The 24,261-nt window shown below is 38.7% G+C and overlaps 1 protein-coding gene across 1 annotated transcript in view; it reads right to left on the bottom strand.

Annotated features, from left to right (window-relative positions):
- Positions 1 to 24,261, bottom strand: part of LOC309556020 (dynein axonemal heavy chain 5-like) — a 468,481-nt gene that overhangs the window by 137,948 nt on the left and 306,272 nt on the right. The window contains exons 61-62 of the mRNA XM_082258288.1: positions 19,321 to 19,539; positions 18,605 to 18,781 (exon numbers count right to left, since the gene is read on the bottom strand). Of these exons, the coding sequence (XP_082114414.1) occupies positions 18,605 to 18,781; positions 19,321 to 19,539 (396 nt within the window). The remainder of the gene's footprint in view (positions 1 to 18,604; positions 18,782 to 19,320; positions 19,540 to 24,261) is intronic.

Genomic DNA, 24,261 nt, shown 5'->3' with positions numbered 1-24,261 from the left:
TTACCAGGGCCAGTGAATCATTTGAAAATGTCCTTGCGTATCAACTTTTGGAATTTGCATTGAAATCTGAACACCTCTTAAATATGTTTTTTTTTTTTTTTTTTTTTTTTTGGAGTTACATTTTCAGGACAGTCTTTTTTTGGATCCTTACTTGGTCAAAGCAGTATTGCTTGGAAGATCAAGAAGGGGCTAGATTATGAAAAGCTAAAAGGTTTCAAGGAGAATACTCAACTGTATCTTCAGTGGTCATTTTGTCATTTTGCATGATCTATGCAAAACTGTCTCAGTTTGCTGACAAGTAATGCTAGCACAGAGGTTGCAAATACACAGAAAAACTGTTGCACAGGCATTGCTAAATTGTAGGCAGGCCCATTTGTATTTACTAAGAAAAATTGAAAAATTCCCAGGGATATTTGAGCAGCAAGAAAAATAATTAAAAAAATTAAAAATAATTAACTAAGGAGGTAAAAAATATATATTTTATTATACATTGATTAAAATCAAACAAAGGTTTTAAAATATGAGCTCTGGTTATAAGCACTTTCCATTTTGGCCCATTGGCCATGAAAACAATAATGATGCAGTCAGGTATACTTATACAAAATAGGGCAGCCTCCACTGGTGAGAGCACAGAAGTGACTAATTGCATATTGTTGGTTCATTGAGTGGATACAGGGCTCCTTGAGGACCTGCTACTTCTGCTTATTTGTTATACTAACCAATAAAGCATGTCATAAGCCTTTTTGCCTTAATTCCCTGTTCCATCTTTGAGATCCCATCTTTGGGGAACACCAGTGGCCCTAAACTGAAGGTGTGTCTGACCCTGCCTCTCTAAAACACTACATTTGGCTCCTTGCAAGCCAAGTGTGTTGGACCCTGCCATGTGGATGGTTGGAATGTTTTAAGAAGGATCTTGGCTATTTTTTACTTCTCTGGTTTTAATACTTCGTCTCCCATTGGTTGGAGACATCACAGTCCCCCTAAAGAAGACCACGACTTCTTTGGTCAAAATGCGTAAGGGCAGTCTCTAAGGCAAGATCAATACTGCAATAATTATTTTATATAAGTATACCTGCCTGAAGCATTATTGTTGTCATGGCCAATGGGCCAAATGGGAAGTGCTTATAACCAGAGCTCATACAAACCCAATCCCAAAAGTTGGGACACTGTACAAATTGTGAGTAAAAAAGGAATGGACTAATTTACAAATCTCATAAACGTATATTTTATTCACAATATAATATAGATAACATATCAAAAGTAAGACATTTTGAAATGTCATGCCAAATATTGGCTCATTTTGGATTTCATGAGAGCTACACATTCCAAAAAAGTTGGGACAGATAGCAATAAGGGGTCTGAAAAGTTAAATGTACATATAAGGAACAGCTGGAGGACCAATTTGCAACTTATTAGGTCAACTGGCAACATGATTGGGTATAAAAAGAGCCTCTCAGAGTGGCAGTGTCTCTCAGAAGTCAAGATGGGCAGAGGATCACCAATTCCCCCAATGCTGCCGCGAAAAATAGTGGAGCAATATCAGAAAGGAGTTTCTCAGAGAAAAATTGCAAAGAGTTTGAAGCTATCATCATCTACAGTGCATAATATCATCAAAGGATTTAGAGAATATGGAACAATCTCTGTGCCAAAGGGTCAAGGCCAGAAAACTATACTGGATGGGCCCTTAGATGGCACTGCATCACATACAGGAATGCTACTGTAATGGAAAACACAACATGGGCTCAGGAATACTTCCACACAATCCACCGTGCCACTCGCTGTTGCCGGCTAAAACTCTATAGGCCAAAAAAGAAGCCATATCTAAACATGATCCAGAAGCGCAGACATTTTCTCTGGGCCAAGGCTCATTTAAAATGGACTGTGGCAAAGTGGAAAACTGTTCTGTGGTCAGACGAATCAAAATTTGAAGTTCTTTTTGGAAAACTGGGACGCCATGTCATCCAGACTAAAGAGGACAACCCAAGTTGTTATCAATGCTCAGTTCAGAAGCCTGCATCTCTGATGGTATGTGGTTGCATGAGGGCATGTGGCATGGGCAGCTTACACATCTGGAAAGGCACCATCGATGCTGGAAGGTATAGCCAAGTTCAAGAACAACATATGCTCCCATTCAGACATCGTCTTTTTCAAGGAAGACCTTGCATTTTCCAACATGACAATGCCAGACCATATACTGCATCAATTACAACATCATGGCTGTGTAGAAGAAGGATCCGGGTACTGAAATGGCCAGCCTGCAGTCCAGATCTTTCACCCATAGAAAACATTTGGTGCACCATAAAGAGGAAGATGCGAAAAAGAAGACCTAACACAGTTGAGCAACTAGAAGCCTGTATTAGACAAGAATGGGATAACATTCATATACCTAAACTTGAGTAACTTGTCTCCTCAGTCCCCAGACATTTGCAGACTGTTATAAAAGAAGAGGGGGTGCCACACAGTGGTAAACATGGCCTTGTCCCAACTTTTTTGAGTTGTGTTGATGCCATGAAATTTGGAATCAACTTATTTTTCCCTTAAAATTATTAATTTTCTCAGTTTAAACATTTGATATGTCATCTATGTTATATTCTGAATAAAATATTGAAATTTGAAACGTCCACATCATTGCATTCTGTTTTTATTCACAATCTGTGCAATGTTCCAACTTTTTCGGAATCGGGTTTGTATTTTAAAACCTTTGTTTGATTTTAATCAATGTATAATAAAATTACATTTATACTTCCTTGATACGCATTTCTTTCCTGCCAAAAAACCCCTGGGGATTTTTCAATTTTTCTTTGTGAAGTATTTGGGGAGTGCGGTATTCCTAGTTCCCCATGTGTGTCCTCATTTTTTGGCCCATTTGTATTTACTTGTCAGGCTACATTTGCTTGAAAAATGTCTCTTAAGATGTTTTAGACATCAATTAGATCAGAATGTAGACCTAGGATGCAATAATGATTTATCAATTTAGATCTAACTTTACAGAGCAACTGCATGGCCTAAGTAAGGAAATAAAGTGCAGCTAAAATATCTTGGGCACAGTTCTCTTCCAAATTTGTATTTACATTTTAAAACCAATTTTTCAAACTTAGGGAGCTAGCTTGAAATAACTACTGGTAGCCCAGCTAGAAGCACCAGTTGATATTACGAAATTAGTTACATTTTTCAAGTTTAATTTACAGAGTTTTCCCAGGACATCTGTGGAAATATTTCAAAAAACTAAAAGTGATATTAAAGGCTCTTTTTTTTTTTGTCTCATTAGTAAGCTGTATGCTATGAAGCAACCGTGCACACGCTCCTGAGTGTAACGCTCCTGCGTTTTTATAGTAAGCTGGATTTGCAGCTGCAGAATCTCCACTCAGTAGTCATGTAGAGATGTGTTGAAATACCAGATCCAACTCTCCAGACTCATCACTGTGGGCCTGTCTGCTTCAGCATACAGATATACACACACTCAATAAGATGTTCCTGGAGTGATGGGATGTATATGACAGTATGGAGGTGATGTGCTGAAGGGACAGGTGTGAGCAGTGACAGAAATGATAAGCACTTGATAGTAATGTTCAGGAGAGTAGTAGATGGTAATAGGTAGAATGCAGATAGGTTAGTAATCATGTATGGTAACAGGTGGTGAGGACAGTAGATGACATATACAGGATAGACTAACCCAGTGCAAGGATAGATGGTAGTAGACTCAAGAGCTAGCAATCTATGTAACAGTGCAGATGATAGAATTAGTATGCATAGATAGTAACAGTCCTTAATGTGCAGAAGATAGATAGTGTAAGTTAGTTATGGAGGAATCCCCTGTGGGGTACTTATCACTAGTAAGGTTAGTAAGTAGAGGGGTCCGGTAGTGAGGGAGTGATCCGGTAGCGAGATACGGGATCAGTAGCGAGGTTCCGGTCTGTTCCAGGTAAAGAGAATAGCTGGAGGCTCCGGCAGCATAAGACAAGGCTTGTGAGCATGCGGTAACATTGAACGAACAATGTGAGAGAGAAAGCCGGCGATTGAAATAGCCGCTCGGAGCGGCGCTCAGCGATGATGTCATCCGGCTTAAAGGTATATGCGTTCCACCTAACTAAAAAGGTGGGACGCAATATGAAAAGGAAAATGGGCAATAAGGGTACCAAAGGTACCAGAATCTTACACTGAGCTGGACTGCGTGTGTCCATTCACATGCAAAGTGCCACAACCCCACTCCCTCCTCACAGGGAATTGATTGACAGCAGCTGGAGCCTATGACTGTCACTGCTCTCATTGGCTCCTGTGAGACCAGGAAATGATGGGAGTGGTGCTGCAGCCTGGACAGCATTGGATCGGTGGCTCAGTCAGGTAAATGTTTAGGAATAGGGAGGCTAGAACAGATAGTAGTGTGTTTTTCACCTTAATGCAGAAAATACATTAAGATAAAAAAAAAAAAATCTTTTGAGTTTAGAAACACTTTAGGAAGAGAAAAGAATCTATAGAAAGACAAAGGAAAAATATTTCTAAAAATACCTGAGACTCACACCAGGGCTAGATTTAAACTTTATGTTCCCCTGGGCCAAACCTGCCCCCACCTCCTAATCCAGATTAGTCCTCATTGTACTATAAGGTCAACCAAGCCTGAGAGCAGAGAGGCAGGCACAGTCTGCCCACTTTGCACCAAGATCAGATGGACAAGCAGTCATGCTATTCTGCTAACTTTTCTATTTTACCAAATTGTGCAATATACACACTGTAAAATACACTATTCTATTTAAAAAATAAAAAGCTGTGCAGAGACAACAACAAGAACTCAGCTGAATTGCACTAGTAGTAAGGGCAGCAGTCTGGAGCCTGTCGTTTAAGGAATGTGTCACTAAGAGCCAGCAACATCTTGCGTGGGTGGCTGTATTCCACTCCTTGCATGCCTGATACCCTAGACCGTTATAATCTGTATTCTTCTGAACTAAATTAAGTAAAATGTATTGCATACATGTCTGCCAGTGTTTAAAATTGCTGCTAGTATAACTACATAGATTCCATCAACTAAATAGATTCCATCTTTAAAATATCTTCCCACAAAACTCTACACAGGAGAAATCAAAAGTGGTAATTTAAAGGCAAGTTAGTCATTTGCTGTTGATGCATGTTTGTGAAGCTTTTCTAAAGGGTTTGTTCACTGTATTGCATTTTTGTAAATGCAATGCAGTGTGTCCAGGTCGATCACATTTTAACAGATTTTGTTTTTTTATACAACAAAATATCAATTAAAAACCATTTCAAAGGAAATGTATTTCTCCTTAAAAAGTAAAAGCATGCTTTTTAATGGCTGCACTTGACTTGTTTCTGAGCCTAACGCCTGTGTGTACATTTGCCAAAATGCTTTTAGGCCTATCAGTAGCAATGAGCCGAACACCCCCCTGTTCGTTTCGCACCAGAGCATCTCGAACAGGGGAAATGTTCTAGTGAACATACGAACACGAACATGAAAAATCACAAGTCCTCATTTTAAAGGCATAAATGTAAGTGACTATTAATTACTTGCTGGCCCCGGATTTAAACTCACGGCCTCTCAGCCTCTCACTTGCTAGCCTGTTATTCTACCAGCTTTGCCACCGAGTCAGCTGACTAACCTAAGACTCTCTCTGCCTAACAATTCTCTACAATTAAATCCATAATTAATATTAATCACCTGCTAGCCTAGGGATTCAAACTCACAGCCTCTCGTTTGCCAGCCCGTTATTCTACCAGCCATCATCCCTACCTATCAGGATTAACCTGCCTCTCAAATGTGCTTACTATGCATTTACATTGCACTCCTATTGACTTGTATAGATAAATACTGTAAAAGCAACTGAAATGGATATCAGGATAGGACATGCTGTGTTTATAAAAAATGCAACTAAAGCAAGGCATGGCACCTAGCACTACCCCATACAATCCAAAGATCAAATATAGCAGAGTCTTCATAAAGCACGAAAACACAAGCTATGTGTACACAAAACCTTTTGGTCAATAGGCATTGTAAGTCATACGGTATTGTATTGCACAATGCTGTCTCTGTTTCATGATTTTGGGTAAAGAGCTGAAAGTGGAAGTGTTCAGGCAGCTAACAGGAGGAAGGGGAGGACAGAGACAACTGTTGCCTTATGAGGAGTTTATGTGTAATCTCCATTAGTAATTGTAAATAGATGAATGTAAATATATATGTACAAGATATTGCGTTTTGATTTCAAACACATAGGTGATATATGATTGTAGATTTTTAAGTTGTGTAATCCAGTCTGACCAGCAGTAGTAATCAATTTAACAAATCCGTTTGAAATGCATGCCTGAGCTACCGGGGGGCGCCTGTTGTTTACACTTAAACACATAAAAGGATAAGTCTGTTTGAAGTGCAAGCTTTTTGCTACCGGGGAGGTGCCTGCTATTTAACATACTGATATGCAAAATAGCACCACTCCATAATTAAGTTCCTGTTAGCCAGACATCCCAGGTCCAAGACAATAGTGATAATAGGGCATGTCATGTGCTTCCTTAATTCAGCCTCCATTTCAAAGGCACTCTCATTAAGATATGCAATGAAGATAGGCCACCTGTTGAGGGGTGGACAATTTGCCCAGGATATGACCTTGCATATCTAAAATTTCAGTTCCAGAGGAAATCAACAAGTATAATTAAATTCTCCCTCCAACAGAGAGGAGGGGTTAACAAGGGGCTGAATTATGCTAAGCTAGGAGAGGAGGAAGTTGTCCAATCCTGAACGAGATACGCCCAGAGGGAGGAACAGGGAAGGATAGCTGCACCAATCAGAATAGCCCTATACAAGTTTATGGGATAGAGGTGTATATTAATCCAAGTTGAGTATAGAAGAGTTAGGAGCCATTGACCTGAGAAGTGGACCCCATATCTTAAAAAAACTGGTAAATATCAGGACACCTCCTAGCACTTAAATGTATACATGTTTGTATTATTTGTTATCTGTCTTGCGGTGCATATCATAATATTTTAAATCTCATGCTCTATATGTGTTCAGTTAAACTATGAATATTTTCCATTTTTGTATGCACAAGAGATAAAATTGTGTTGAATTCATTTAGGCTTCAAGGCTACTTATCAATAAAGTAATATTGCTGTTTTGAAGCTTTTACTCATGGTCAAAGAACTCTCATTTAATCCGAATATTGTCTGAGGTATCATAAATCTCAGAGCTTACGGGTAACATAACCTTGGGTATTTGGTGGTGGTCTTTCATAGTCGATCAAGTAGGTGACTTAAAAAAATGTGTGGTAAGAGAGTTCAAGAACATCTCAAAATATTTACAAATATTTTTTAGAAAAAAGTTAATATAAGCTACTAGGTCAATGCTTCCCTTTAACATATTTACAAAGACAGAGCCAATAAAATATTGTACCTAGAAAAAAGTCAAATATGGGGTAAAAGGTATAAAATAATAACCTTAGTTCGCTTACATTTTTTAAATGTCACAAAAGACCTGACAGTTTTATTGTACTTTGAGAAGTAGTGGGCTGCAATACTTCAACAAGAACTCAATCTTACAAGTCAGAACTTTTCCATTACATTGTCATTTTTTTTGGTCCATAAACCACAAATGTCATTTATTTGAGTCTTTGAACCATGACAGGTACTCTATGCTTTTGGAACCAAGAAATATAGAACTGACAAAGAGAATTAATTAAAACGTCTGGCTCTTAGAGGAAACCAAAAGTGACAATGAAGCCTGGGCACTCTCAATCACCTTTCTCCAATAAAAAATGACATGGATTGAAGGCTGGGGAGTGTTTACACTGCTTGTAGAATTCAAAATAAACCAACTCATACACAACAGAGTTTTATGATTTATGTATTATGCTGTCTGACCACAAAGGGCTGCTTTAAAAAGACAGCTTTACCAAGTCACAGATCCAAATATTGAATTCATAGATCAAAGAAAATCAAGCAGTTCTTAACTTAATCATGTACTGTGGCTGCCAGCATTTGAATTCAGTCTATAGTGAGACTGTACTTTGAATATCATACACCTACCACAACATTCAGTACTATATACAGTATATTAAAGTTATGCCAAGTCATCTGAAATGTGATAAATGTACACTACAAATGTGAAGAGAATGAGAAAGAACACAACATGTGTGCAGGTTAATCTTTTACTTTTAAACACAGATTCTAAATGATGTACAGTTGCACTTTTTCAATTTTTTTGGAAATTCTAAAAATAAGTAGCAGTATTTACGAATGGGCTGGCATGCTGTATCGGTGCCTATTACTACTGGAACCATGATATGTGAGTAATAGGGGAATGCTTAGAAATCATCTACAGTAAATCCATTCTTAGGCACCCAGCCCCTAAGTATAGCACTCAGCCTAACTTCTGTATTCACCTATGCAATATTTAAAATAATTCTACTAAAAAGGCTAGCTTGACTCTTTATTTCACTGTGAATATTATTAATTTTGGACATATGAAAAGTCAGTTTTGTTAGGAGTGTTGAGGGCCAATGGAAAATGAATGTGCACAAGTATTACATCACTTGTCAACAATTAAGCAACACAATAGTAACGTGTGCGCAGAAGTGCAAATGTGTTCTTAGGAAAAGCTGATTGTTAATCTTCTTCTAATCCTATCTTTGCTTGCAAAAATACCGATATAAAAGTGTTTAAAAAAAAAAATATATATATATATATATATAGCCGCATGCACACTGGTTTCTTGTAAATGCTGTTTATTCTGACAGGAGATAATCAGCATTATCAACTCACCTAAGCTGCATTTTTTCAAAACAGTTTAGGTGAGTTCCTTTATAATTTAACAGAGTTTGAAGTTTGGGAGTTTATTTAACCACTTCTGGAAAGGAAGATTTTCCCCCTTAATGACCAGGCCATATTTTGGGATTCGGCACTGCGTTATTTTAAACAGACAACTGCGTGGTCGTGCGACACTGTACCAAAAAAAAATTGCTGTCCTTTTTTTCCCCACAAACAGAACTTTCTTTTGGTGATATTTGATCACCTGTGCGATTTTTAATTTTTGCGCTATAAACAAAAAAAGAGCGACAATTCTGTAAAAAATATATATTTTTTTTCACTTTCTGCTATATATAACATTCTCAAAAAAAAAATAATAATTTAAAAATCTAAATTTTTTAACATTTTAGGCCAATTTGTTTTATGCTACATATTTTTGGTAAAAAAAATCGCAATAAGCATGTTTTGATTGGTTTGTGCAAACGTTATCGCGTCTACTAACTACGGGAAAGATTTATGTCATTTTTATTTATTTATTTATTTTTCTAGTAATGGCGGCGACTTGCAATTTTTAGGGGAACTGCAACATTGCGGCAGACAGATCAGACCCCTAACTGACATTTTTGACACTTTTAGGGGGACCAGTGACATTACTACAGTAATCAGTGCTAAAAATATGCACTGTTACTATAATAATGACACTGGCAGGGAAGGGGTTAACATTTGTGGGTGATCTCGAGAATACCGGTCTTGGCAGAGAAAGAGGTGAAATAGGTGGTTAATATAGAGGCAAAGAGAGAGAGGGTTTTTTTTTTGTTTGTTTTTATTTTATTTTTTGGGGGGTTGTGTTAAGAAAGTAGTTAGGAATCAAAATGAAAAAAAAAAAAGTTATATACTGGAGTATGTGCTTGTATACAGATAAATGATGATCACATATATATGTATTGATGGATGTACATAGACCTGTTGTTATACTGATCTATATATAGGTGTCTGAGTTTTAATTATTGTACCTATCTTGCTGTATTGTTAATTTTTCTTTAATAAAAATTATCTGATTGAAAAAAAAAACATTGTGGTTGATCAAGGGGTTAAATGTGAGCCTAGTGGAGTGATTCTAACTGGGGGGCGTGGCTTGTGCAATGATCATAGAGACCTGTGATCCTATATAGAAGGATCACAGGGGCTCCGTGATCATTCCAGGGAGAAGAACGGTCAGCTGTGTCTTTTAGCGGGGAGCGACCATGGGTGTCAGACGGCAATTGGAGACGCCTGCCCCGCGCATCAGCTTCCCCGCTGCCGAGTGGGGGCGGGAGCTTCCCCTAGCTGCAGGCACGCGACCGACGTAGGTCTGCAGGAGAAGGCCCGCACTGCCGCAGTAAAAAGGCGGCGGGCGGTCCGGAAGAGGTTAATTGAACAAAATTTGAATTTGAATTGCTAGATTCGCCTAGAGTTTATGAGCATTTATGAGCGTGTATTAGCATTTATGAACAGTTTTTAACTTTCAGTGTTTCTTGTGGTCAGAATAACTACTCTTGAACATGATTTTAGGGTGTTCAAACAACAGCCCATAAACTCCCCTGCTGATAAACTGCTAAAAACTTCCATGTGTGCATGGACACATAGGATAACATAGAGGGGAGTTTAAGAGCAGTTAAAAAAAAATGTGCATTTAACAGCAAAAGTGTGCAGGAGGCCTAACATTTCCTAAATTCCTCCTGCCCTGTGGCAACAATCTGCATGTGCATGCTCCTGATTTGGCTGCATAAAAAAGCCGTGTATTACTATACACAGATTACTTACTAGGTAATCTACTGTAAGTCAGTGATGGCGAACCTTGGCACCCCAGATGTTTTGGAACTACATTTCCCATGATGCTCAACTACACTGCAGAGTGTTTTCTTGATTTTGGAAGATACTATAATGCTACATTGTTGATGAGACTCACTGATGAACATTTGAAGATAAAATAAAAAAGTTGGTTTCTATAGAGAAATCTTTGTGTAGTAGAACTCTCAGATTTACCCTTACATTTTCCCACCTACTTTACTGGTTGTGTCAATGGCAACTCCTTCATAAATGACTTAAGTGGAATTATAATTGCCCACTCATGTCAATTTCTGGGCATAAGATGTTTTTCCAAGGTTCCTATGAAAGTCACTTTTTAAGATGGACTCAGCACTCCCCCATTAAGTCTCTAATGACCTAATTTCTTTAATGGCTTCTTACTACTTTCTTTAACAGACCTAAGAAAAATGTCATGCTTCTTACTGTGTGGAGGTATTGTTAGGTAATACACTTTATACAGTACTTTCTCTTCCACAGCCTGTCAGGGATCTGGCAGATTTAAACCAGATTGAAGTTTTTCTATTAGGCCCTGAGTTCCCTGATCATGTACTTTCTCGTATGTATATATATATATATATATATATATATGTATATATATATACATATATATATATATATAGCCTCTTTGAAATTAGACAACCCCTAATTTCCCAAATTATTTTGATAAATGGGAAAAGATCTTGGTATTATGCGATCTGAAAAACAGAGATGTAAACTCTTAAGGTTATGTCCTAGTTCTTCTTTGGTGCAAAATCTGAGGGGCAATCTGTCTGCATGATGATATTTATCCCCTTTGTGTTTGGCATCAATTTCTATGTCTTACTCATCAAAATGTTGTCGAGGCTGTAACGCAGAAGGCAGCATTGTACAGTACAGTATGTAGTGGCCATCTACTGTAATTCACGCATATTTTCAAGAGTAGCAAGTGTAATAACCAAGATTACTGGTTGGACAGCTCTCATGGAGATATGGGTTTATTTATTCCATGGTTCTAAAATTTCATATAAAGACAATTTGCGGAACAGTCTAATTTCACATTTATTAAATTCTGCAAGTACTAACGTGTCTTCTCATTGGAACTTGTGAGAAAGCTCCATCTCTTATTGCATGGCTTAATCAGATAGATGATATAATGTACTTGGGGGAACTAAAGCATAGCAACCAGCAGACACTGAAATCTAATATGTGGACTCTTTGAAAATAATTTAAGACACCCATTGAATATTTGGCTTGCAGATACTTGACCTGAAGTGAAAGGAAAGGCCTCTTATTTACCTCCCCATATTCAGATACCATAGTATTATTATATCTTTATTGTTCAAATTCTAAAAATATATTGCTTTTTTTCTTAAAAAGTCTTCCTGTCATGTGACCAAAAATCCCTTGGTTTTAGTTATGTAGGGCAGCTGTTGGGCGTGTCCACTGCCTTTTAGGATCGTCATTTTCAGAAGTGACATACCTAGCCAAATGTGAGGCTAGGAGAATAGGAAAAGTTGTAGCACATTGCTGTTGATGGTGCAGGTGGCTGGGCAGATTGGAACGGGGATGGGCGAGATGAGATGGGGTTCTCCATGATTAAGCCCTGAGGGCAGGGCGAAACATGCTGAAATTGTGGCCTGGATAAATCAAGTTGAGGCTGCTTTTACCTGCTTTTACCTGCTAACTACTCAGGCTGGGTGAGGAGTGTGGCAGCTGTGCTATCTCTTCCATTTTTGGTGGATAGGGCGGGGTGGAATGGAGGTGGGATGAGGGCAGGGTGGTATGGGGGTGGGAAGAGGGCAGGGCTATTCAGAGCTGTGCTGAAATAAATCCACAGGCACTGACAATGACTTAATGAATTTTTTTTGGAAAAAAAAAAAAAATAAAAATGAAGTGCCTGTAAGCAGCCACATTTGGCTGCCCAGGCACAACGTTGCCAGTAAAGTTTAGCAGATTGCTGATTGTTTATCTTAGACTGTTGTTTCTAATCTAGACAATCAGCAATTAATATAATGCATACTATAAAAGTTGAAGATGTTACACATCCTAAGGGCAAATTTTGTTTTTTGACTGGAATTCCACTTTAATTGATTTATTGTCCCTTAGACTTGTTTTTTTCTATATTACATTAAGCTTTGTAGAAATATTTGTTTTCGTTATAAAAATGCTAGCTTGTTAAAAAAAAAAACGTTAAACCATAGGGGAATAAATGCTCCTTATGTCCCCTTTCTGTCTTTATATTTTTTTAATGCTTTTTACAGGATATAGGTTTAACTATAACATTTGGATAACAAATGGTTTGAGGATTGTTATTATAACTATTTTATAGATATGTTAAACTTTTTTCAATCAATAAAAATTCCATTAAAAAAAAAAAATTATTTTGTTGCTTTCTATTGCTAACAACATGTTACCATTTTAAACACATTTCAGCAGGAACAAAAACCAGAACCTCATCAAAACTATATTTTTTGACAAGAAATCGTGCACAGGGACTTAGACTGACAGGTTTGCCTCAGTTAATTCCAATGAATCCCGTATATACAGTACCCATTTGCATAGGGTATCTTTAAATACAGACTCTAGTATGACGTTATCTTACAAATAGCACATAAGTAACCACTGGCTAACCACCCTATAGCAGTTTAACTGCTACAGGGCGGCAGCTGTGCGCAGGATTAAATATATATATATATATATATATATATATATATATATTAGTGATCAACCGATATCGTTTTTTTTCAATGCCGATACCGATATTTTGGTCATTGGATATCGGTATCGGCCGATATCTGCCGATATTTTCTTTTATTTCTTTTTTTCTAAAGGTACTCCCTGTGGAGGGATCTGGGGGTCTACAAGACCCCAAACCCCTCCTCGGCACCAAAAAGCATTCAAAATGCCAAGTTTGGCTGTTTGAATGCTGTCAGTTTTTTTAATTTGGCGTTGAGTACCCGGAAGTGATGTCATGACATCACTTCCGGGGTTTTTACATGGAGACCCGGGTCTTCTTTTCTGCGGTGGAGATAGGATGCCTGGGTCTCCCGGTGGGATGGGAGACACGGGCGAGCCACAGAGGGCAGTGGGAGGGGGGGACACCCTTCCCGCTCCTTGTAATGACAGCCGAGCGGCTTCTCATCGGTTGTCATTACAAGTCAGCCGACCGTCGGCTATGTACACCGGTACCGGGTGATGCCTCTAGCTGCAGGCATCACCATGGTACAAGCACTTTCCCTAAATATCGGTAATATCGGTAAATCCAAAGGTCGATTCCGATATATCGGGGAAAGTGCATATCGGCCCCTGATATATCGGTGTTGCAGATAATCGGTCGATCACTAAAATATATATATATATATATATATATATATATATATCGTCACTTCTGCTGTGAAAGTTTACTCAATGTCTGCCGGATCATCGGGCAGAGACTCAGAATAGAGCTCTGCCTATGTATGATATTTTTAGCAGTGATCACTGCATTAATGTCACTAGTTCCCATAGTGTCAGTTAGTGTCCGATTATCCGCTGCAATATCACATTCCCACTATAAGTCACTGATCGCCTCTATTACTAGTTTAAAAATAAATTTTAAAAAATAATCTATATCACATAGTTTGTAGACGCTATAACGTCCGCGTAAACCAATAATCAATATACTGTACGCCTATTGGGATTGTTTTTTTACTAAAAATATCTAGGAGAATACATATTGCCTTAAATTTATGAAGAAATTCGATTTTTAAACATTTTTTTTGGGATATGTTTTATAGCAGAAAGTAAAAAATGTTTGTTTGGTGTTTTTTTTTCAAAATTGTTGGCTTTTTTTTTATTATAGTGCAAAAAAATAAAAAACACAATGGGGATCAAATACCACCAAAAGAAGCTCTATTTGTGGTAAAAAAAAGGATATACATTTTATTTGGGTTCAGCCTTGCATGACCGCACAATTGCCAGTAAAGTACCAGAGTGCAGGATCGCAAAAATTGGCCTGCTCATGGAGAGGGGGTAAATCTTCTGGAGGTCAAGTTCATTATTAACCACACAGAGCCCTGTGTTCAGCATAATAATAATAGTACACTTCACACAGTCCAATATCCAGTTTATAATCCATAAATAAAAATGGGGGTTTGGTCCTACCATATGGCCATATCGTGCTCAAGCCCACTACTGCGTCAAAGTACCCCATTATCAGTGGGTCCTACACTATCCATGAAAAAGAGATGAATCCAGCCTAACCCTTGGAGATAATACTCCTTGCTGGGAAGGATGTGCAAATGCACTACAGGGGACTCCTCCTATATCCACTTGATGGTGGACACTGATTGAGTACAGGTGTGTGTGGGGGGGGTGGGGATCGCGGTAAAAATCGCGGTAAAATTGCGGTAAAATCACTGTAAAAACGCGCAAAAATGCTACGCTCAGGTGTGAATGTAGCCTTAAGGATATGATGAAAAGCCCAATGTGTACCGCTATGATGGACTACTGGCACAATGTGGAAAGGCCAGGGATGTATTTTCCAGGTAAGGATGCAAAAGGGTACAAAAAAACAGGGATGTGTATGGCAAAAAATAGACAATAAGCAACAGTAAAATAAATGGGAACAAAGGCAAAAGCTTTTCCACAAGGTTTTCCTGGCTTTGGGTCTGTCCAATCCTGACAGAGTTACTGACACTCAGAGTGACTCTAAGCATGTGTGCTTAGCTCAAAGGAAAATTGAGAGCTCAATTTGCAAATTCCAGCAGCTTTTTATTGACCCTCTGGAGGGTGTCATTGAGCACACCCCACCCAATCAAAAGGTTTAGGGGTGTGGGGTTGTCATGCTGAGAGAGACAGATAAGGAGTCAATTAGCTAGTCAACCAAATTATGCAGTCATAGTGGTGGAAACAGACTGGAAGTCAGGGGCCAGGGCAGCCCAGGTGATGATGTAAATAAATGGCCACTGCTAAAACTACAGTACAGAGAGGCAGTTACAAAGTTATATAATTAGTCAGGTTGAAAAAAAGACACAAGTCCATCTACTTTAACAAATAGAATAAAAAAAACAACTATAAATATATAGACACACACACACACACCTGTACTCAATCAGTGTCCACCATCAAGTGGATATAGGAGGAGTCCCCTGTAGTGCATTTGCACATCTATCCCAGCAAGGAGTATTATCTCCAAGGGTTAAGCTGGATTCATCTCTTTTTCATGGATAGTGTAGGACCCACTGATAATGGGGTACTTTGACGCAGTAGTGGGCTTGAGCACGATATGGCCATATGGTGGGACCAAACCCCCATTTTTATTTATGGATTGTCTTCAGATTTGGTAGTTATTTCTTTTGCATTTGCGCGCTATTCTTTTTTAATATACATGTCTTTTGGTTCATAGCTGCAGCAGCTTTAGAAATACATGGGTATGCTCCCCCAAATTTTTTGCCTGTTCAATATCCAGTTTATACCAACAAAATATCTGCTAATACAATGGGTGATTTGCAAAAGGATTTGAGAATCTTCACATTGTGTGAGTATTCACTTCAAATATCCAATCATGGGCTTTTCACACGATTTGATTACTGAAGTGAATATTCAAACAATTTATTGTAAAAACATTTATAAATAGACACCTAAGTGTTGTTTTTCTTTTTAAAAAAATTCCAAAATTCTTAACATAATTTAGGTCTCTAAGACACTGGAAGCATTGTAATTTGAGACATGAGATACTAATTTAATTAGACAATGCCAAATATGTTTTACAAATATTGTGCAGAACTAAACTTCTTGCCTTAAGAGACAAAATCTAATTAATCCAGTAGTTTGTGATGTTACCTAGTGTGACTTTGTCAATGATATGAGTCATACTAAGGTTGTATGACAACCTCTATTTGTCTCTAGCAAGTGTCACTGTTTGGGTTGTTACTAAAAATTGCAGATAGTTCAGTAGTTGGAGGCATGGAAGATGAGTCACTGGCCCAGCTGTTTTCCTGAACTATGTGCAGAGATTTTTATAAAAGCATTGTACCATGACACCATGTAAAAATAATTCCCAGATGCAGGATAGGGAATCTAAGCATTTGAATTTATGTAGTAACCTTACACATTTTTTTCAAATTTATATTTGCTTTTTTAATTTAGCAATTACATTTATTTTCTAATTAATATATTACTTTAGCAGTTACCACTGCAATGTTGTAAAAGAATGACCAGACTCACCACAGATCTTTGTGCTTACTGTAATTCACTGCGGGTTGTATATAGTCTTTAGGTATTTAACCACTCGCCGACCAGTCACTGTACATTTACTTCGGCAAAGTGGCAGCCCCAGGCAGAATCACGTTAATAAACATCATCTGCCTGGGAGGAGCTAGGTGGCAAGCGCGCGCCTCTGGTGGCGCGCTCCCGTCCCCTGATCATCAGCGGGGAAGCCAGTGTGGGTGCCAGGCGGCTCCAATTGCCTTCTGACACCGGCGATCGCTCCCCGCTAACAGAGAAGGACGGATGGCTGATGTAAACACAGCCGTCCATTCTTCTCCCTCAGATGATCACAGAGGCCATGTGATCCTGCTATATAGGATAACATGTCTCTGTGATGATCTCACAAGCCCAACCCCCCACAGTTAGAATCACTCCCTTAGGCTTACATTTAACCCCTTGATCACCCATAGTATTAACCCCTTCCCTGCCAGTGTCATTATTACAGCAACAGTGCATATTTTTAGCACTGATTACTGTAGTAATGTCACTGGTACCCCCAAAACTGTCAAAAATGTCAGTTAGGGGTCCGAAATGTCCACCGCAATGTCGCAGTCCCGCAAAAAAATCACAGATCGCCGCCATTACTAGTAAAAAAAAAAAAAAACAATAAAAATTACATAAATCTTTCCTGTACTTAGTAGACGCAATAACTTTTGAGCAAACCAGCTCTATTTGTGAAAAAAAAAAGGACGTCGATTTTATTTAGGAACAGCATCGCTCCACCACGCACTAGTCCGTTAAAATAACGTAGTGCCGAGTCGCAAAATAGGGCCTGGCCATTAAGGGGGAAAATCCTCCGGTCTGAAAGTGGTTAAATGCTGCATCAGCCAATTTCTTTACAATCACCAAGAACAGTGGTGAATTTACATTTTTTATCTTTTTGGGTCTTTTTTTTGCTGTTTCTGTCAGCTGACTGTTTCTAACAGTATCTAATCAAATTAAGAAATTGGAAATCCTTTTTATAAGACTAACTTTCAAACTTACTTGTTAGTATGGGTTAAATAAAATTAAGTATCTGTTTTAAACACATAACTTGTTTTAGTTTTGTGCAACTTGCTGCATTTTTGGGGGGTACCTATAACTTGATTTTTAACTTTTTTAACTATTCATTAAAATTCCTTAGGTCTTACTGTATATAACATTGTTTTTTTAAATAGTTTTTTAATAAATAAATTCTATTAGGAGATATTTCCGATTCTCTACAGAAGTGGGAAAAAGAATGGCCTAAATGTCTTTTAAGTCTTTCAGATCCAAATCCTATAATCAGTTCAAAAAGTACAATGAAAAGAAACTGGCAATGTTGGAAATCCTTTACGGATTTCAAAATAAATGTATCTGTTCCCAAGAAGTTGTTGGATTTGCTGAATGCTGAATTTAGCTTTTAACCCTGCCCCCCCCCCTACCTTCCTTGCACTAGGCTCATCAATAATTATATTTCCACTATGTAGGACCGGATTGATTCACTTTAATTGAAAAAAAAAAAAAAATAATATTTTTCATAAAGCTAGCCTTACAGATTTTGACTTAAAGTCAATCATTTGTGGGCAGCCAAGAATAAAACATACTTTTTGATGGTCCGATTAAGATGTTTGTGCCACTCCAATGACAACTTTTCTTTGATGTCATCAGTCAACTAGATTTTCCATCATAGCTAATAATCTGTTTTTTATTAGCATAAAACCACAGACAAATAAACAGACAACAAGCAATGTTGGTCCAGGTATGTTAAAAAGTAAAACGAAGGTGACCTAATAGAAATATGTTATTAATTTGTATTTTAAATACTTACATCACTGTGTGGTATCCTATTATGGTTCATTTCCTTCTTCCAAAGTTGCAGCAGTAGAGTCCTATATTCTTGGTTAAATGGTCCACTGTAGGATAGGAAACCAGTGGCTAAAAGAACATCCCCAACCAGCCTAATAATCTGATTCTGAAAATTTTTGCTGCTTTCTGTCCATCGTATCTAGTGGAATAATATGATAATAAATAATAAATAAATATATATAAATAATAATATAATAATATATATGTAATATCTAAGTCAAATCATGTGTATTAAAAAATAAAACATTAGGTCTAGAAAGATATAAATTGGCACCAATATATTTTAATGTCGACAAGGTTCAAGAACATACTTCCAGTATGTAAATATTGACTTTTGTAAAAGTCATCCCTAAGTATCTCCCCCACAATTTTTGCAGGGCCTCAGAATTCTATTGATAAGTGTCCTAACTTCAGGGGCTCCTGAAATGCCCTGCAGCCACAAACTCCCATTTAAATGTTAGCACCAAATGGATCCCAAATCTGTATGGCTATTTCTAAAAGAGGGAGTAACAAGTTTGCTTTAAAAAGTAATACATACATTTTTACACAATTTGCAAAATTTACATTTAATATATCGAAATGCAATATAATACCAATTCATCTGTGCTATCAATCTAAAAGTTATCAGTTCAAGTACAAGTAACCAACAGGAATATAACAATATAAGTATGCTCTTACTTTTTCTCCTCCAAGTCCTTCAATCAGTGCTGTAGCATTGTTCATCTTTCGCCTGCAGGCTTCTGCATCATCAAGTAGCATTTGTTTCTCTCTCATAGCAGCATCATACATGGCCTGCACATCATCTAGCTCTCTCTGCTTGGCATCAAGTTGGCTCTGCGCATTGTTCAGTTCTGCTTGGGCAACTGCAAGCTTGGCTCCCTGTAGTGCCAAGTTAGCCTAGAAAGGAGACAGAACAAGCTGTTGGAAGATGGTGCAGAAATGCATTTTTTTTTTTTTTTGCTTTTTGTTATTGTTTTTGTTTCTTTGTAGATTCTAGGACCTCTAAACAGACATAATCAATTATCGAAACCATTTAACACAACAAAGCAATACATTTCAGTCCATTAAATGTAAAAAGTAAATGTCCAGTATTTCAGTATTATGTTATGTTATTGTTTCTCTTCGGTCTTGCATGAAAAATCCCTAACAAAACCTCCATAAGCTCATTTATATATACACAGGGCTGTCAAAAACTACAGAAATAGGAGCTTTGAGAATGATCATACTTTTTTACATGAGTATCAAAAAATAAGCACCTATCGGACGGGCATTGTATAGTCCCTAGTGTATTTTGATATAATGATCCCTGTATCTTACAATAATTTGGGGCTGATGCTGTACATGACACTGTGTGTAAATATTGATTTTACTGAGTTAGGCTGGCCATACATTATACAATTTATTTTACAACTTTCCTTTACCAAAACCATTTAATATGAGGTCACACCTAAACACTTTCAATGTTGTAAGCAATAAGGCAGGTCCTTGTACTACATAGTTAAAGGTAAATCTAAAGGAAATTTAACAAGAAAATTGTATAATGTATGGACAGCTCTATATTGTACTCCACTACTCTTCTTTTATTTGTAATGTTGTAAAATATACAATATAAAAATTTCACGCCATGCAAACCAGCATCTGCAGTAAAACCATATATATTTTTGGATTGTTTTTATAGCTGACAGAAGACAGTAATAACTTTTGGTCAATTTAGTTTTATTCTGAGCGCAAAAACAGAAAATGTTAAACCTAATATTTTAAATCTTTGCTTGCTAACTTAAAATGATACTAAAGCTTCAATTTTTTTTTTGATAAAAATGTCATGCTTACCTGCTCTGTGCATTGCATGGAGCAGCCCTGATCCTCTTCTTCTAGAGTCCCCCGCCGGCGCTCTAGGCTCTTCCTCTTCAGAGAGTACAAACCATAGAAAGCCATTCTCTATATGGGCACTCGTGAGGGCCCGCTCTCGAGTCCCCTTGTCTGCATCTAAAGATACAAACAGTGTGGCTTAGCCTCCCCCGCCCCCCTTGCTCCCTTGTCACAGAATTTGATTGACAGCAGCAGGAGCCAATGGCTCCCTTGGCTATCAGTCTGTCCAGTGAAGTGGGATGAGTCGAGAGAGTCTCTGCTGTTATGCATAATGCTGGATTTAGATCAGGTTCAGGTAAGTATAAAGGGGGGCTGGAGGGGATTCTCTGGCACAGAAAGTTGTTTACCTTAATGCATAGAATGCAAATGTTTCTTTTGTTTTTCCTTTTTATTCGTCTTTATTTAGTCTTATCAAAAGACTGCAAAATATCTTCCAGACATGGATGTGCTTCTTCCACATGATGAACAGATAAGGGTATTTAAACTAGAGTGAAATTGGTGAGGTGGTAAAATTGCACTTTGCAAAGAATATCCAATTACAAGCAAGACAAAAAAAAAAAACAGCAATTTTGCTTTCACATGAGTGGATGATATAAAGGTGGGTATACACAAGGGATATACCAATTATCAGCAACACTGATATATCGAGGGCCGATATGCACTTTCCCCGCTATATCTGAATCGGCCCCGGCGGTTACCAATATTGCCGTGACGTCATTGCGTATGTTGTGCCGTGCGCCTCCGCGCACTGGGAGTCTGGGACAGCTTCTGCGGCCTTCTTAGGCCACCTCCCTCAGCCTCGATTTAGAGTCTCACAGTGTGCACAGTGTGTTTTACAGCCACCGCGGCCACATACTGGAGCCTCTGCACTGTCGGGACAGTGAGTGATTCTTCTCAATCATACAGTACAGTGACCAGTCACAGTGCACAGTGTGTTTAACACAGCTGCTGTGGCCACCCACCTACAGCTGCCCGATGCCAGTCAGCCACCCGCACACACCCACAGGCCTGTACCAGCCAGCCAGCCACAGGCCCTGCCTGTACCAGCTAGCCAGCCACAGGCCCTGGACCTGTACCAGCCAGCCACCCACCACACAGGGTCCCAGCCAGCCACCAAAGGGTGCCAGCCAGCCACCCACCCATGGTGCCAGCCAGCCACTCACCAAAGGGTGCCAGCAAGCCAGCCACCAAAGGGTGCCAGCCAGCCACCCACCACAGGGTGACAACCAGCCACCAAAGGGTGCCAGCCAGCCAGCCACTCACCAAAGGGTGCCAGCCAGCCACCCACCAAAGGGTACCAGCCAGTTAGCCACCCACCACAGGGTGCCATCCAGCCAGCCACCCAAAGGATGCCAGCTAGCCACCCACCAAAGGGTGCCAGTCAGCCACCCACCAAAGGGTGCCAGCCAGCCAGCCAGCCACCCACCACAGGGTGCCAGCCAGCCAGCCATAAGGACGCCATTCAGCCAGCCACCCACCAAAGGGTGCCAGCCAGCCACCCACCAAAGGGTGCTAGCCACTCATCCCCACAGGTGCCAGTCAGCCAGTTTTTTTTTTTAAGCCTATATTCAATTTCATTAGGGTTTTTCAAATTTCAATGGAGATGGATACAAATAGAAAAATTAAAAGTGTGGTCTGGGACTATTTCTCATCTCCATCTCTAGGAAAAGCAGCAGCAGTGTGCAACACGTGCAAAAACAATGTAAACATGGGATCAATAACTGCAAAAACCAAAAATATGTCAAATCTTTGGGCCCATCTAAGAGTTCATCATGTTGAATTGTATCATGAAGCCCAGAAAAAACAAAATTAATCACAAGTGAAACATCACTATCCCAGGCAACAATAACAGATAAGTTTCAGGGAAAAAAAACAAATGGCTAAAATCGGATGGAAGATTCCAACTGCTGGACAGAGTAATCACAGAGATGATGGTCACTGATAACCAGCCATTCACAATAGTGTCTGACTCTGGATTTAAGCGGTTGATGTCCATACTTGAGCCAAGGAACACACTGAAGAGTGACAAGTTTTATCGAACTGAAATGCTGGAAAAGATTCACCAAAAGGCTGTTGAGAAAGTAAAGGCTATGCTGCAACCAGAGAATGCTGGCAACTTACTCTCATTCATGACTGACTGCCGATCAGGACAAACAGAATCACTAATGAGTCTTACATGAGACTTCATTGACAGGACAATGATGGACAAGAAGGCATTTGGTGTTGAATACAAAACTGATGCAAGGCTCCCACACTGGGGAGTACATTAAAGAAATGTTTCTAGGCATGCTAGAAGAATGGGGAATCACCAAAGACCAAGTGATGCTTGTGCTTCAAGACAGCGGAGCGAACACGGTGAAAGGAATGAAACTTGCTGAAGTGTCAGACCTCAGTTGCATGGCACACACACCCTCCAACTTGTGGTAAATGATGGTCTGTCAGACCAGAAAGCTTTGCTTAACATAATTAGCATGCTGACGAAGTGCGCAGCAGGCTCTGCCCTCCTGCCCCGAAGCAGCTTGTCCCCATGTTGATGGGGAAAAGGGCCTCTTCCTGAAAACCCTGGGCTGTGGTCATTGGGTTGTGCGGGTGGGGGCTTATCGGAATCTGGAAACCCTCTTTAACAAGGGGATCCCCAGGGTACATGGTATCCCTACCCATTCACCAAAAAAGTGTAAAAAAAGTAAAAACCACAGAACACAGATTTTGACAAGTCCTTTATTAAAAAGAAAAAAAAAATACATAACCCGGTGGCACGCTCCCTTCTGACTTCACATTTACACTTTTTCGGTGAATGGGTAGGGATACGATGTACTATTTACTTAGTGGGGGGGGGCAAGATCCGGGGGCCCCTCTCTCTCTCTTTATATATATATATATATATATATATATATATATATATATATATATATATATATATATTTTTTTTTTTTTTTTGCTTTTGGTTTTTTTTGGAAACTTCACTAACTTTTTAAAATGCTTCAGCTCATCCAAACAAGTTTTTGTTGGTATTGAAAGGGGCATAATCTAAGAACATCAATGCTCATAGACATGTACCTATCTTGTACATATTAAGGCCAAAGGTAAAAATAGGACAAAGTCTCTTCAATATACCTCACACAGAAGAAATGTAATACAAAGACAACTGGCAAGTTATCGTGTTTTAGCTCATTTTATTAACTTGTTAACTTTATTTTAATTTTATATTTGTAATATATGTTTAGAATGCCTAAATGAAGGTCATAAATAGCCACAAAAATGATAAACATGTTTAATAGACACCAACAAAAGGGCTGTGCAACATAGAAAATGTATTCCCAAGCTAAAGGTGCAGAACTGTTTTTTTTTGTTCACTACATTTTTAAGTTCAGCCTGAAAAAAATCATGGTGGATTCCTGTGAGCACTTTAGCACATGCTTTTATTGTATCTATTATTTCCAGTTATGTACTATGTTTTTCCAAGTCCAAATTAGGTTTGTCTCTCTCCATTTAATCTGAATATTTTGACAATAATATGTCAGTTTTAATAGAATAGAACAAACTGCATGATGCTGGAAAAATGTCGGACTAAGCAGCTAGATGTCTGGAAAGTAAACCTAAAATTGGATTCTTGGAATTTTGCTGTACGTATTTTACAGTTTCCCATTTCAACTCCATCAAGAGCTAATTATTCTCATTGTGCACAGCTAACTCCAGCTAATCAGGAGAATATGCCTGGAAACTAGCAGGGGGGAGATGGAACAACATAAA

The sequence above is a fragment of the Pelophylax lessonae genome, assembly GCF_965119305.1.
Source record: "Pelophylax lessonae genome assembly, chromosome: 5".
NCBI lineage: Eukaryota > Metazoa > Chordata > Amphibia > Anura > Ranidae > Pelophylax > Pelophylax lessonae.
Note: the sequence above shows the minus strand (reverse complement) of the source record. Positions and strands in the feature narration are given on the sequence as shown.